This window comes from Nilaparvata lugens, chromosome 6, assembly GCF_014356525.2.
Source record: "Nilaparvata lugens isolate BPH chromosome 6, ASM1435652v1, whole genome shotgun sequence".
In the NCBI taxonomy this organism is placed as follows: domain Eukaryota; kingdom Metazoa; phylum Arthropoda; class Insecta; order Hemiptera; family Delphacidae; genus Nilaparvata; species Nilaparvata lugens.
In genome coordinates, this window is record NC_052509.1 from 21,716,405 (window position 1) to 21,732,708 (window position 16,304).

At 33.2% G+C, this 16,304-nt stretch overlaps 2 protein-coding genes across 6 annotated transcripts in view; both read right to left on the reverse strand.

Moving 5' to 3' along the window:
• LOC111048197 (protein abnormal spindle) overlaps positions 1-16,304 on the reverse strand; it is a 274,644-nt gene that overhangs the window by 63,019 nt on the left and 195,321 nt on the right. The window lies entirely within an intron of this gene.
• LOC111045714 (nibrin) overlaps positions 1-16,304 on the reverse strand; it is a 37,549-nt gene that overhangs the window by 12,465 nt on the left and 8,780 nt on the right. The window contains exons 5-10 of one of the 2 annotated variants that reach the window (XM_039430397.1): positions 10,540-10,798; positions 9,627-9,767; positions 8,910-9,088; positions 8,364-8,461; positions 4,405-5,731; positions 2,580-2,799 (exon numbers count right to left, since the gene is read on the reverse strand). In XM_039430397.1, the coding sequence (XP_039286331.1) occupies positions 2,580-2,799; positions 4,405-5,731; positions 8,364-8,461; positions 8,910-9,088; positions 9,627-9,767; positions 10,540-10,798 (2,224 nt within the window). The remainder of the gene's footprint in view (positions 1-2,579; positions 2,800-4,404; positions 5,732-8,363; positions 8,462-8,909; positions 9,089-9,626; positions 9,768-10,539; positions 10,799-16,304) is intronic. The other variant, XM_039430396.1, reaches the window with a different exon arrangement.

The following is a 16,304-nucleotide window of genomic DNA, read 5'->3' on the forward strand; positions in this document are numbered from 1 at the left end:
TAGGTACATGGTGGTACTATTAATAATAATAATTATAATAATAATATTTCTATTTTGTCAATACAGTACAGTCATTATGAATCACAACTATACAATTGAACATTGTCATGTACAAAAAAAATCTCTTCAATATTTAACATAATAAAAATATAGATATAGCCTATATGATATCACACATAATATTCTCACATAAAAATTCATTTACACTATAAAAACTTCTTTCAACAAGGAACTTATAAAGATCTTTTTTGAAAGTCATGCTCTTAAAATCTATATTACTAGGCAACTTGTTTAAAAATTTTTTCCCTATGTAGCTAGTTCTTTCTCAAAAAGAGTAAGCCAGTGAGGCTAAACGATAAAGTTGATCCAGTTTCTGGTAAAGTGTGAATGTACCTGTGCATTGGTCGTTAAACTGCCCATATTCTTAACCACATATAATTGAGTTTTAAAAATAAAAATACAAGGTACAGTGAGTATGCACAGCCTTTTAAAATAATCTCGACAAGGATGATTGAACCCCAATCCCACTAAACCCCTAATAGCACGCTTTTGCAGAATGAATATCTTATTTTTGTTCTGCAGAGACGTGTTACCCCAGAGCTCAATTCCTTATGCAATATGTAAATAAATGAGTGCGAAATATAACGTTTTTCCTGTCTCAGGGGGCACACACTGGACTATGTTTTGCAGTACAAATAAACTGCTACTGATTCTGTTCGTCAGTCTGTCAGTATGGGCATTCCATGAGAGATCCTTATCCACAATCAGTCCCAACAGACTCGCCTCTGTCACGTTCTCCACAATAGAGTCACCAATGCTAATTACTGGTTCAAATACATAATGTTTGAAACCAAATTGAAGGCTCTTACTTTTTTAGGGTTCACTGACAATAATGATTCATAATAATATTGTACTACAGAATTTGTCTGTAGATTTGCTTCCACCTCCAGATCATTGAGGCTGTTGTTGTTGAACATTATTGTTGTATCATCAGCGTATAATGTGATACCCACCCCTACTGGGACTGACGATTGCAAATAATATTTATAAAGAATAAAAAGCAATGGACCCAGAATGGATCCTTGCAGCACACCTCTTGTAACACTCAGTCGCATTGATTCAGCTACCTGGGATTGAGAGTCAATAGCAACAAATTGAAATCGATTTGTCAAATAGGACTTGATTTAACTACAACCGATTCCTCTAATTCATACCTCTGAGATTCTACTGATAAGTATGTCAACATCAACACTGTCAAACGCTTTGGACAAATCCAAAAGTGTACCAATAACAAAGTTGCCATTATCAACCTGATCAATAACACTCTCAATAAAGGTTACAGCCGCAGTTATTGTTGATTTGCCTCCGTCACAGAACCATTTTGACAGGACGAGATTAAGTCAAATCGCGTAAGTCAATAGTAAGTCTAGATAATCCATTATTCTGTTATAAATTAGTTTCTCAAACACTTTTGATAGAGCTGGCAAAATAGAAATGGGCCTATAGTTATTCACATCTGTTTTCACACCATGCTTGAACAATGGTTTAACCTTGGCAATTTTTAGTAGATCTGAAAATATTCCAGTTTCTAAGGCATTATTTATTATGAAAACTAGTGGATCCTGGATCAACTATTTCATTACTACATTCCTTAATTACATCCACCAGGATATTATCAAATCCAACGCTATTTTTTGATTTGAGACTTATTATTTCGGGTATTTCTCTACTAGATGTTGGAAAGAAGAATAGGCTATTTCTAAAATTTGATTTACTTGGAGAGGGAGCGTCATTAATTCGTAGATTTGATTTTGGAACATTGATAGTGGGTGCCATTGATACGAAGAAATTATTAAATGCATCAGCTACCTGCTTGAATCTGTTATAACTTTCCCGTCTTCTAGTTCTATATTTGGCTGTAAAGGTTTTTCCTACCTCTTAATTCATTTATGATCTTCCAGCTTGTTTTTTATTTTATGAAGATTTCAAAATTAAATTACGGTACTTGGAAAATAAATTGGATGAACTTAAATTAAATTGGATTGTACTTTCAAGATTCAAGTTGAATCTAAAACATTTTCAACATCTACTTGAATCAACAAAGCTTGAATACATTGGTAAAGTGGATTCAAGTTTCTGGTCTTTTAAATTTCTGTTCTTATTGAAGCTTGTATTGCACATTCGTTTTACACAAACGTCAAAAAACTTGACTAATGTGAACGCCCCTTAAGAGATTCAGCAGTTATGGACGCATCTTCATTAACAACTGTCGCTTCATAAAAAAATTGTAAATAAAAATAATAATAATATGCGGATTCATTTTCTATTTATGTAATTTAATGGAATGTAAAGGAAACGGAAAGTGTCAAGATACTATTATACTCTATCATAAGTGAGGAAAAATCTAAATTTTTCAATTGAAATGTATTCTGCAAGTATCGTATAATGAACCCGATATATCAATATAGGTTCCGATAATGTAATAGTAGAAACAGAAATTGAAAGTTCCAAGAATTATATTCATTTTAATTATTATAAGTAGAATTCATGGAAAATATTCAAGTTAAAAAATTAAGCACTTACTTTTTTAAATTTTTTGTAGTTAATCTGATTGGAGTTCTCATCCTTTGGAGTAGGTTTGTTGATGCTAAGGTCATCCAGCTTGGCTATCATTGGCTTGATCTCAACATTAGCTGCATAAGTAGAAGAGACGTTTTCAACATCAGAGTCATCTGAATTGATATCAGCAGGCTCATCCTTTATTCTGATATCGTTCTGATCTCCATCTATTGAATTATCCTACAATTAGAAATCACAATTATTATTATTATTCTCTCTCATTCAACAAGAATAATAATCATTGACCGAGCGAAGTGAGGTCTAAGATTCAAGTCAACGGTTTGGTATTTCTCTTAATGTTTAAATATTTATAATGTTGCGCATTTACGGCGAAACGCGGTAATAGATTTCATGAAATTTGGCAGGTATGTTCCTTTTTAAATTGCGCGTCAACGTATATACAAGGTTTTTTGGGAATTTTGCATTTCAAGAATATAAAAGGAAAAAGGAGCCTCCTTCATACGCCAATATTAGAGTAAAAATCAGACTATAGAATTATTCATCATAAATCAGCTGTTTAGTGGACTATAATACTACCCGTTCAAAAACATCGAACATCTTGAAAATGTATCTTTCCATCAACGTTGTAGACAGTTGCAGCTAGACCTGATAACAGCGCTTACACTCACATTCCGGGACGATAGGACAGAAAGCTCTATGTTCATTTAGGATTTTTTCTAGACATTTTAAATTGATGAATTATTTATTAATTTTTGAGAAAACAACAACAGGTCAATGTAACTTACTGAGCGCGAGGTCTACTGTTCACAGAACTACTAGTTACTACAGCTTTTAATTCTAAAAATGCAAAATGGCCTATTATCGAATTTCACTAATGAGTTTATCATTGATAAAATGGCTCATCAGTATAGAATCTGAAATGGAAAATGAAGACAAACTAGGATAAAGTAACAAGAAGAAACAGACATTCGTATCAGCAGAGACAAGAAATATAGCTTATGCTTATCCTTTATCTATGGTATCAGTAACACAGAAATTTACCACACAAATATAATTATTGATAAAAATCACGAATGTTTAGAAGAAACCGCTCAAAATGTTCAGTACAATCTTAGACCAGTTATAGAATAGACACGGCTCATTGTATATTCATACTGAAAGTCGATGAAGCCAACATCTACAGCCAAATCCACCCATCTTGACGTCACAAAAGTGACGTCACGCATCGTAAAGAAATTATAGAAAACTTTTTTGAGTTTGTTGTGTAAGTGTTTAACTTACATTGTTGCTGAACAATGCATTGTTGTTAGCTTGGTTGTCACGTTAAGATGGGTGGATTTGGCAGTAGATGTTGGCTTCAGAGGCTAGACTTCCCAGCGTGTCTATTCTATACAAAGATGTCAAGTTAGGAACTTAAAGTGTATTCCATACAGAAAACTTTTTAACACCTACAGGTGTTCATTCCTGAGACATCACAATTTCATTTATAATAAAATGTCATGTCAATGGCTACTGCTATTCTTATAACTTTATACTTTATTTTTAAAGAAATAGACAACTTTTTATTTAGCTGACATCCATTATATTCTTCAAAGAGAATAGAGAGAGGTATAAGTACCTCTATCTTTATGAAGATAGGATCAATAAATTTGTTAAAAATTGAATGTGAAACAATACATATTATAAGTAGTAAATAAAAATGTTTTAATCCATGATAAGTGTCATACATTGTGTTTGTTAAAAAAATAATTGATTTGTAGCACCATCAAATTTTATATTGATTTGTTGATAAATCTATTTTAGGTAGAGATTTTGTCAACTCACCGGTTTCTTCTGCCGATCAATGAATGTAGTAAGACAGATTTTACCACCATTTCTCTTACTACGACTGCCGAACCCGAAACCGGCGTTATCATCCTCAAAACTATCATTTCTTTCAGTTTTGACGGTCGCCTTTTTGGTATTTGAAAACAAGCTATCAGAAAATAATGAAGACTGCCGCGTCCTTTTCGGCTGAGAAGGTGCTTCGTCTGGGAAGTCAAAATCGTCTTCTTTCTGATTGCGTTTCGATTTTCTAGAACTGAACAAGGTAGAAGTGGACTGATTGGAATTCGAATTACGTGTTGTGTTGAGATTACTGGTTCTGGTTTCATTGATGTCTTCAAATTCGAAATCATCATCATCATCACTTGCATTGAATTTGTCAGTTGCAGTAGTTTGAGCAGTAGTGGAACTAAACATGTCAGCACTTCTCAATGACTTCTTTTCGTTAGGTTCATCCTCATCAGAAAAGTCGAAATCTTTATCGCTACTCTCCTCAACACTCTTCTTATTGAATAGCGACGTCGTTGATAATTTAGATGTAGAAGCTATTGAACTGTTGAAGACGTCCATCTTCTTAGTAGATGCGCAAGCATTCTTGTTGTTTGATGCTGAATTTGATTCAGCAGAACCGTCTTTCTTTTTACTGGCACTTTTAGGCACTTCTGGCTGCAGAAAGTTGTGCTCATCTTTTGTTGTTGACGAACAGTCGAACATGTCAACACTTGTACGAGCTACCGCTTTCTTTATAACTTCTTTTGAAGTTGTAGAACAATCGAACATATCTACACTGGTAACAACTGTTGTCTTCTTTTTGACATCAATGTCGTCAACACTTTCAGTTGCTGTTGATTTCTTTTTGTCATCAACCTTTTTGGCGTAATCAGCAAACGAAAAAGATTCCGATTCTTCAATAACAATGTTGTCACTATCTTCTACACGATCAACATCTCCGTCAGCATCCATTTTGTCTATCCCAACAGGGGACTTCCGCTTGGCTTCTTTCAATTTGCAAACCAAGTTTGACTCTTCTACGACAACTGAAGACTTTTCTTCAGTAACCTGAGGTTCTTCAACTTTGTTCGTTGGTTTTTTTTTTGATGCAAACATATCTTTCAATGTACGGTTTTTGAAAGATGGTGCTTTCGCAGCAGAAGCACCACTATCTTTGCATCTCTGGAGGCTGGCACCATTTTCATTACTCGTATCATCAACGTCCTCTTCTTTCTGTTTTAATTTATCACTTTTTGAAGACAATCTGACTTTTGTTTGGTTTTCACCACATTTGATTTTCTGAGCTCCCTCCTCTTCATCACCAGTCCCTCTCAACCTAGAATATAAAAATTAAAGACTTTTGAATGAAGAACTTCAATGAAATTTCCAAGTGAATGAAATTAGACCCAATAATTTTCCAGATCAACGAGATGAAAAAAGCTTATATTGTCGATTTTCAACAAGTTAATAGGAGTTAACTAAAACAAAGAAACAAACATTATTAATCACAGTGACTTACATTGTAATGCAATTTCAACCGAGTATTAATAATTAAGCTCAAAACTGAATAAACACTAAAATAAGCGTGAACCAATGTGGCTTATTGAATATTTCTATCTCCATCACAACTCTAACAAGTTAGATAACAACTCTAACAAGTGTTGATAGGAAGGATAAAATCATATACGCATGTTTTCCTTTTCCAAAATTGATATGCTCTAACCTTTGGTTCCATGTAGATACAACGCAATATTATATCACCACTAAATTGCAGAGAAATCTGTTTCAAGAGATCTGTCATTTACGTTTTACTTTTAAGTGCTTAAAGTTGTTTTCAAATAAAACTACATTTTGTTGAATATAATATTTTTGAAGCATACTATTGTACACTATTACAGTAGTAAAAGAGGAGAACATACCATTGAAAAATGTGGATTGAATTGAAACATATATGCGATCAGAAGTGATAATTGTTTTATATAATTATTTTTACTTTCCTTGCCCTATTACCCCTATTATTAAGGTACCACAATTTCTAAATTTCTATACGTTTCAAGGTCCTCTGAGTCCAAAAAAGTGTTTTTGGGTATTGGTCTGTATGTGTGTATGTGTGTGTGTGTGTGTGTGTGTGTGTGTGTGTGTGTGTGTGTGTGTGTGTGTGTGTGTGTGTGTGTGTGTGTGTGTGTGTGTGTGTTGTGTGTGTGTGTGTGTGTGTGTGTGTGTGTGTACGATATCTCATCTCCCAATCAACGGAATGACTTGAAATTTGGAACTCAAGGTCCTTACAATATAAGGATCCGACACGAACAATTTCGATCAAATGCAATTCAAGATGGCGGCTAAAATGGCGAAAATGTTGTCAAAAAAAGGGTTTTTCGAGATTTTATCGAAAACGGGTCCAACGATTTTGATCAAATTCATACCTAAAAAAGTCATTTATAAGCTCTATCAACTGTCACAAGTCCCATATCTGTAAAAATTTCAGAAGCACCGCCCCATTCATGCAAAGTTTGATTTTAGATCCCAAATTATCAGGCTTCATATACAATTTAAACAAAAAATTTCAAGTGGAAAAGATTGAGCATGGAAATCTCTACAATTAATGTTCTGTAACATTTTCACCTAAAATTGAAAATAAGCTCAAAATTCGATAAAATGTTATTATTTCAATTGCAAACTGTTGGCAACTGTTGATTCACTATGAAGAGATAGCAGACCTCGTGTGTCTCCAGCGTTATTGTCCTTTCACCAGCTGGCTCAAATCTTTGAATAGTAGACTTGAGATGCGCGTGAACACTAGCGTCATGTGATCAATTTTCATAACGGCAAGGAAAGTCGTATGAGTGCGCCACACCAGATTTTTTTATAAATATATTACAGAAACGAGATGCCAATTGAATTTGTTGCAAATTATTCATATTCTATACGTTTCTATTGATCTAAATACAGGGTGCGGCAGTCAATCCCGCATTTTTGAAATAGGTGTAAAAAATAAACGGACGTAGATATCAAAGTTATATTCATAAAATATTTTTCTACATTAAAAAGCATTTAAGAAACATTGAAAATAATCACTGTTTGAAAATAACATCAGCAAGTTGGCGGCCTTCCCGAGTACGGCATTAGCGCAGGCGATTTGCGAAGCTGTTCATAACATCACGAAGCATAAGCTGAGGAATTCTTAGGCTGAGAACTTTAAGTATTGGAGTGACCAGAACCCGCAACAATTACATCAAAAACCTCTCCATTCATCTAAGGTAACAGTTTGGTGCGCAATGTCCTCGTCGGGTATCATAGGCCCTTATTTTTTTGAAAACGAAAGAGAGCGATCTGTTACTGTGAATGCTGAGCGCTATTCAACAATGTTAAGGACATTCTTCATTCCTCAGCTTCGGCAACATGAAATGAATGAAGAAACATTGTTTCAACAAGATGGAGCAACAAGTCACACAGCCCGCGTGAGCATGAATGTTCTTAACGGAGTTTTTCCGAACCGAGTGATTCCCCGCAATGGCCCGGTTCCGTGGCCGCCCCATTCACCAGACCTCACTGCGTGTGATTTTTTCTTGTGGGGTTACCTAAAGAGTAAAGTATACGAAGAAAGACCTCATACTGTTGGTGAACTGAAGGCAAGAATCCGGCTAGAAATTGAGAGAATTCCTCAGCCTATGCTTCGTGATGTTATGAACAGCTTCGCAAATAGCCTGCGCGAATGCCGTACTCGGGAAGGCCGCCATCTTGCTGATGTTATTTTCAAACAGTGATTATTTTCAATGTTTCTTAAATGCTTTTTAATGTAGAAAAATATTTTATGAATATAATTTTGATATCTAAGTCCGTTTATTTTTTACACCTATTTCAAAAATTCGGGATTGACTGCCGCACCCTGTATTTGACCATCAATTTTCAATTTAATGATTATTTAATTATATTTTTTCAATGTGAAAATTATAAAAATATGTTCTTACCTTTTACTAGATCTTTGAGTGGCTGGGCTTGGTATTGTTTCATTTATTACAATGTTAATTCCAGAAAGATCAGGACGAGCATCTTGAGAGTATTCATTCTGGAACAAATAATGCAAATATTCTAATTGAAACCTTAAACAATTGCTATTTCAAAGAACAATATTTTGGTGGATTACATTTCTGACCTACTCTACAAGATTCAGAACTGAATATTTACGTTCTTCAGATGAATGCTATTTTAGTTATGTTTATTTAGTTTTAGTTTATATCAAGAATAATAACCTTTTTAAAAACGTTCGAGTAATCCTTTGGGCAAATTTAACAATATCTGTAAAGATTAGAATTCAAGTGAATTGATAAGTATTCCTAAAAATATTTTTTTTATTTATGTTACAAATGACACATGTGTAATAACATTGATAGATAAAATAGCAAGGCACTAATAAGAATATTTACATTATGACATTAATTATTATCATTTTTTTTATTAATTTCATTTGATAACATAGTTGATATTATAAACTGAATTTGTATGTTGAAGATTACCTGCGTTTCTGGGACTATCACGTTGGATAGAGATGGCGTGTCAACTGCTTTCCGTTGATCGATAAGGGAACTCATAGGATTATGCGTTGGGTTGCAGAATTTCTCAATAGAGCAGTAAACCATACTCATGCCAATGTCTGATTCCGGTATACATCTATAACCCTTAGATGTCACATACTCTGAAAAAGTTGAAAAAATGAATGTATTATATCATTTTTTAACCATTATTAAATATATTGAGCAAATAAAGTCAAGATAATGTATTGGAATTATTGTTCCCTAGCTAAGTCAAGATGATGATTGGAATTATGGAATTAACGTTCAAACCTCAAGTGTCGGACAGGAGATCCTCAATTATCTTTACAAACCTTTCAAATCTTGCAAGTTTTTACGACAAAATAGTAAAAAAAGTTCGGCTGTCTGCATCAGGATCAAAACTCAAGTGCTTGATCTAGTTAAAATGACTAAAAAGATAATCATGGGATTGAATGCCTATAGTTTCAATTTTTCTCTAAGAATTTCACTTTACAACACAGTTAATTATATACAATTAAAAAAATGGCTGTACTTCAAAAATATAGTTAGTGATAAGGCATAAAATTATTGTATGTTTCCTTAGAATTTGGGTACACTAACAATCTTCATCTTTGTGAATGAGAAAGTGACAAAACTCATGGAAATAAATAATATTTTTCTTCATAAAGAGCTATTACTCACTCGCAAAGCCATGATAATCATCAGGTACTAAAGACATTTGACTATCACTGGAAGACGGAGAATTTTGCATCAATAGAACATTTCGGCTGCACATATCTTTCTTGGAAATATTGCACTCAGAAAACAAAACGACTCTCCCACCTGGAAGACAATTTCAAAGTTGATGCAGGAAGTTTGTAAGTTTATTACTAGGCCAGCATAAAATTGATTATACATTGAAAAAGTATTAAAATATAAGAAGCTTCCACCAAAGAAACAATTAAACTCAAATAGAAATTTAATACATAAAGAAAAATGGTTTTGAATGTGCTTTTCTATTTCAAAAGAACACTGTTAAGTGCAATAGATGATCAAATAGTGATTATAATTTCAGTTTTATGTATTCCAATTGAAGTCCTCACAAAGAGACGACATATTCTGTATCCGAGCTAAACGTTTTCTTTCAAGTCGTGATTTTTATTTCATTCAATAGAACTATCACCTAATATGTTAATGTAGGAATAGGACTGAGCACTACCAGTTTGAGAATAAAATGATTCATAAAAATTAAAAAAATGAGAGAGAAGTCACTGTCAATACCAAAAGAAAAGAAAACTTCAAACAAGCCTCATTGATAAAAATATTCAGTCTTGGAAAATATTTACAAAACAAAACAACTGTTTAATAATTATTATAAAATAATACCAATTCCTTCATGAGATGAATGTATTAAAAATACAATTTAAAACTATTTTTAACGACACTACTGTCTAATATCTTTGAATATTAGTTATTAAAACTAGTACTCACTGTGGAAACTATTAAAACTATTATAAAAACTAGTTATTAAAACTATTATAAAAACTATGGAAAGTGAAAAATAGAGAATATTAAAATAATCACATATAATCATAATATAGTTTTTAGTACAGACCTGCAGACAAAACCATGTTCTTGAGACGAGACATTTGTCTTGGTGTTGTTGCAATGAATGTGAGAGACTCGAAAAGGGTCGACCTGTTAGTATTGGGCGCGAACGACACGACACTGCTATTCAGCACAGGCTCACCCGAGTCCGGAATGAAGTCATTCGGATCAGGCAGTTCACTCGCTCCTGAATTCACAGCATCTCTTAAACTTTGAAAGAACTCGGGCGTGACAATAGGTTTAGCGGCACCAAGAGCGCAAACAGTCTGAAAAATTGTCAATTAATTTGAGTGCACTATTAATAAATTTAGTGAGATTACAGTCATAAAACCATTCCTTTCTTTACTAGAAGATAGGGATGGGTATCGATGCATCGATGTTTAAACATCAAACATCGATGTTTACTGTTCGATGTTTTTCACTTATCGATGGTTTTACCTAGACATCGGTCATCCGATGTTTTTTCCAACTAAAAAGTAAAAACAATTCCATTTTTTTTTCAAGTTTTTTTATTTTATTTTTTGTTTGAAGAGGATTATCTTGAAAGGAAGAGTAACTTTTTCTAGATGCTAGAATAGTAACAAAATATATCATTATCTTTGTCATGGTTAGTGAAGTATTCTGTTTATTGTTTTTCGTGCATATAGATCACTCTTGTGCAAGATCTTGCATAAGTTTTGACTTCCTGCAGATTGTTATTTTTATTTTTCAATCAGTCTCTCTGTACTTTTGTGTGAGACTGTTGGATACTCTTGAAGATTTACATAACTTCTGTGGACCGTGTCAGGTTAGCCTACTCATTTAGAATTGAATAACAGGTCGGATTCTTCGTTTCTTAGAAAGAGTTTTTTCTTATTACAAGAGATTTACTTAACATGCGTTTAACATCAACTAGTCCTCGTATTGTAAGGAGTGCATATAAAAAAACCTAATTCATTTTCATTTCCTAAATATTGTCAGATATTGAATGAATACGATATGAGTATCAATGATTGGTGAACTTAGCTTGGAATGAAATTTCGAGACAGAATCTTCGAGGATATCCCGAGTTAACTTGATTGACTTAACTATGAAGATGACAAATTTTGTGAACTAGAGTTGATGAATCTTTCTTGTAACAGCCTGACTTCAATTATTTGAAATACTGTTACTTGAATACCTCTAGATAAAATTGTAGTCACTTTAGAAGCTCTTTTTGTACTTTTTCGAAATTTAATTTATGAAAAATATGTACCAATAGCTAAATCAACTTCCGAAATAATTGAGTTCCAATCTATAGGCTACCAAAATAATAAACTAAAGAGAAGTGATGTGGTTTCAATTAAATTGATTTCACCCTGTTTTATCATGTTTAAAAGAATAAGTGTGAAGTATCATAAATATCATACTGCACATTATATCATTTTCACTGTATTAATATTAATACTAATGAAAATCTATTCATCCATCGTTTCTAACATGTCTTTTCGGCATTTATCCTTTCAAACTTATTTGATCATTCTTATCATCCATTAAATAAAAAATATTATAATAGTTCAACTTTATTCTCTTTACAAGATTTGGAGAATAGAATACCGTCTTAATTCGTTTTATATTAAACAAGTATTCAAATCTATAAAACAATATTTTAGGATATTGGATTTTTTTAAAAATTCGATTAAATATCAATTTCCGTTGCTAAACATCAAGTCTGATTACCTACAAACGTTTATAAACTTTCAGTTTGGCTGCTGCCAATCAATAATATTTCTTCATTATTAACTACCTACTTTTCAAAAGCTCTGTCCCTTTCTTTTATATGTGAAAAAGGAAATTGATTTTCACTATCTGAGTCACTCAAAGCTCTAAGGACATAATAGTCTTCATAGTATAATTCTTAAAACGTAGAGCGATACATCAATGTTTAAAAACATCGATGTTTACTGTTCGATGTTTTTCACTTATCGATGTGAAGGTGAAAAAGACATCAATGTTCAAAACATCGATGTTTTGTCTTTCGATACCCATCCCTACTACACCTTTTCCAATTTTATTTGAGAACGTATCAAGTTTATTTGAGAAAGTATCAATTGTATTTGAGAATGGTCACTTGTAATTGAGAGAATGTCAGATGTAGATGAGAATAGTCAATTGTATTTGAGAAGTCATCACATGTAATTGAGAATAGTGAATTGTATTTGAGAAATCGTCAAATGTAAATGAGAAGATATCAATTGTATTTGAGAAGTCATCACATTTAATTGAGAATAGTGAATTGTATTTGAGAAATCGTCAAATGTAAATGATAAGATATCAATTGAAAATGAGAAATTTTTCCAATTGACATGCCGTGAATCTTCTGTAGCCTATATTACAGGTTTTATTTGAGCAGGAAAGGATACTGTACTACGTACACAGTATTCCAATTACTATCATAGGCTTTGCATGTGTGAAATTAATATTTTCAATGGTGAAAGTACTGAACCCCTGTACTGTTTACGAATGATTAATCAGTATTATTTCTATGTATGTATTGGCAACGTGGCTTTTGTCTCCAAACAATTTGTGAAACATTGCACTTGATGAAGATCAAATTCTCTGTTTACGGCGCAATTGAATCATCAATCAATTGAATCTCTTGATCAAAACAATTCGGCAGTTTTTCAATGGATTTTGGGGCTTAAAAATAATGTTTTATTTAACGTTTTATTGGAATATTAAATATATTATCATATTATTTTGTATGTGTGCAGTTATGAAAAATATATGTACTGGAAGTACTGTTTTTTTTAATTCATTTCCCAATTACAACTGACAACTTCTCGATTTCAAATTGTATGTTCTCGAATTGAAATGATACTTTCTCAAATAAAATTTACTATTCTCAATTACAAGTGATGACTTCTCAAATACAATTGACTATTCTCATTTACATCTGACGTTTTCTCAAATACAAATGACTATTCTCAATTACAATTGATATTGATACTTTCTCAAATACAGTTGGAAAAGGTGTAGAAAAGTTTTAATTAAAAAGACCAGGTTTCAATGCTCATGGCTTCAAATTCAGTTGAAGGTTGAGATTACAACCATTTACTGATCATCAAAATCATTGAACTGATGATGATGCCTTGAACATAGAAACATGAGGTTTGTATAAATAACCTTTTTGGTAGTGGATACAATATATTATGTTTTTATTTCATCGCGAGAAAATATAAAACATCTCTGATTAAAGTAGTTGATTAATTCTAGTGAGTTTCACTTTATATTGTCATGATTCCTTAAAAATAACATTATAAAGACAGTCAGAAAGTTATTTATTTGTAAAAATGCAAATTAAAAAATAAAACCCTTATTCACTTAAACACATTATCAAAGAAAGTCTACCAAAAAACATAATGAAGATACTAATAACTTATACGAAAATGGTCTGTATGGGCAAATGCCTGTGCACAAACCAGAGTTTCTTTCTCAGATTTTAACAGAAGAGGAAGGAAACAATTTTGATGCATTCATAAGCCTATTGAGGCTATTTATTATTCAGTGAATTATTAGGTTGCTCTAAAATAAGACTATTATAAGCCTATATTATATTATTTTGTTTTTGTAGTTACAGTTGCACTCTATTCCAAATGTAACTTGTAACAGTATCTTACATCACATGAACGGGAAGGTGCTTTTTGCTGGCGAGAATTAACGAGGCGTTAGCCGAGACTAGAATTTTATTCGAACACTGCAAAAGACATTCACGTCCAAATAACGTACACTATTTTTTGTCATAATAATATAAATAAGAATAATTGAGGAATAGAAAACATTACCTGCTTGTGCTGAAGTTACTACATGCATTCTATAAACATAACCTAGTTTACAAATTCCGAATCAGGAATTCTGTGGAAGTTTACAAAACTTCCACCTGGAGCGCTGAAGGTGATTTTTTGTAGCCAAGGTCTATAAATACAGGTCATGACACTCGTGTTTCTTATGGAGCGGCCATTATGTGGGGTCTTTATGGCGGTACATTTGAAATATTCCAATCTGCTCATAACAAAATCATGCATTATGCTTTTTAAACACAATATTCTGGTTCAGATAATATGTAAATTCAAGTTTTCGATTTTTTATAATGGAATTTCAATAATAAATGGTTCAATAATTCATTTTTTATTATTAAAAATTGTTCTTATTCTTGTAACTTGTTATGATTCATAAGGCATTGGGACAAAAGGCAAACCTCAAAAAGAGTTTGAAGTTCCCAATCTAAAAATCAACAATTCAGTTCCTAGTTGGAATCTAAATGTTATTATTCTGTGAGAAGAATTTATTTTACAATTCAAAGCCAAGCAATAATCCTTGAACAATATAACAAAATAACACATCTTGTTGTTCAATCTATAATGATAACAGCTGATAAATTTGATAATTGGTGAGCAGATTGGAATATTTCAAATGTACCGCCATAAAGACCCCCACATAATGTCGATTTTGCAATGCATCATGGGACTGTGTCATGACCTGTATCTATAGACCTTGTTTGTAGCAGTTTTGCTGTTTCTATTTCGGAACTAGGAAACATACTCGACTGTAAAGAAAACGTTTAATGAAATCATGATTTCATTACAGTAGAGTATGCTGTAATGAGAATCATATGTTTATTTGTTCTGCAAACAGCTGTTTACCTGCTTGATTTCATGCATGGAAAACAACTGAGATTGAATGACTATGACAAAAACACACTAACATCATGATCATTAATATTTCTATTTGACTCAATTTTTAATCCAGTTGACATACACATTTCTTCTAATTTATATGAGTTTTAACTGAAAATTGCACTCAAAATTGTGTGAAATTGAGTTGTTGAAAGTAAGTTTTTACATTCGGTACACAACGAGCAAGACGCTGGATAGCCCACAGGACGTGGACGTTATTGTGGTGGTCGTCTATCGACACTAGACTAAGATAGAGGCTGAGTGTTTAGTTCTGACTCCTGATCTCCCACTACATGAGAAAGGCCCCTGACATTTTGGGGTAAGGAACTCTGCAGTCGTCTCTTGACATCTGATTGGACAGGATTCATTGAGTGCATGTTTGTTGGTAGAGCTTGCATGCATAGAGAGAGAAAGAATTATGTGTGCGAGTGGAAAATATATCCCTACTATAGCGTGCTAACTTTCTCCATTTGAAGGCCCCCTGTGGGTTGGAGGAGCTTTGAGTCGAACATCGTACTCAAGAATGTGTTGAAAACCAGAGTTCACCCACAGTATCCCTGCTTGTCGCAGGGGCGACTAAAGGGAAGTTGTCTTGCCTTCAAACCCACGGGATCTGCCCCATCAGGGCAGTTTCGGAGGAGCAAAAAGAAAAACCCAAGAGACCAGAGATGGGTGAAACTCTAGGCACAAATGTAGGTCAAGAGGCTGAGTCGTGGGTGACCAGGGGCCCTAGAGGCAATTTGGCGACCCCTCCTTCAGCGGAAGGACCTACAAAAAAGCCAGGAGTGGAACTCACGTAGGTCACGAGATTGTGGGTGGAGAGGCCAAAACTCACCACCATTCAGGCAAAACTTCTTGGGAGAGGTGAGGCTTCTGACCCTGCGAAGTTTCGAAGGGGCAAAAAGAAAAAACCCAAGAGACCATTGTAATAGTGTGATATTGAGAGGGTAGTATTGTAGTTGTTTTTGTGTATCTTATATTATTTTTCACGTTTTTGAACTGGAATGAACTTTGATTTTTACTGTATGTTGAACCCTGCGTTTTAGTGTGAGAATATTTGACCATGTTTATTGAATTT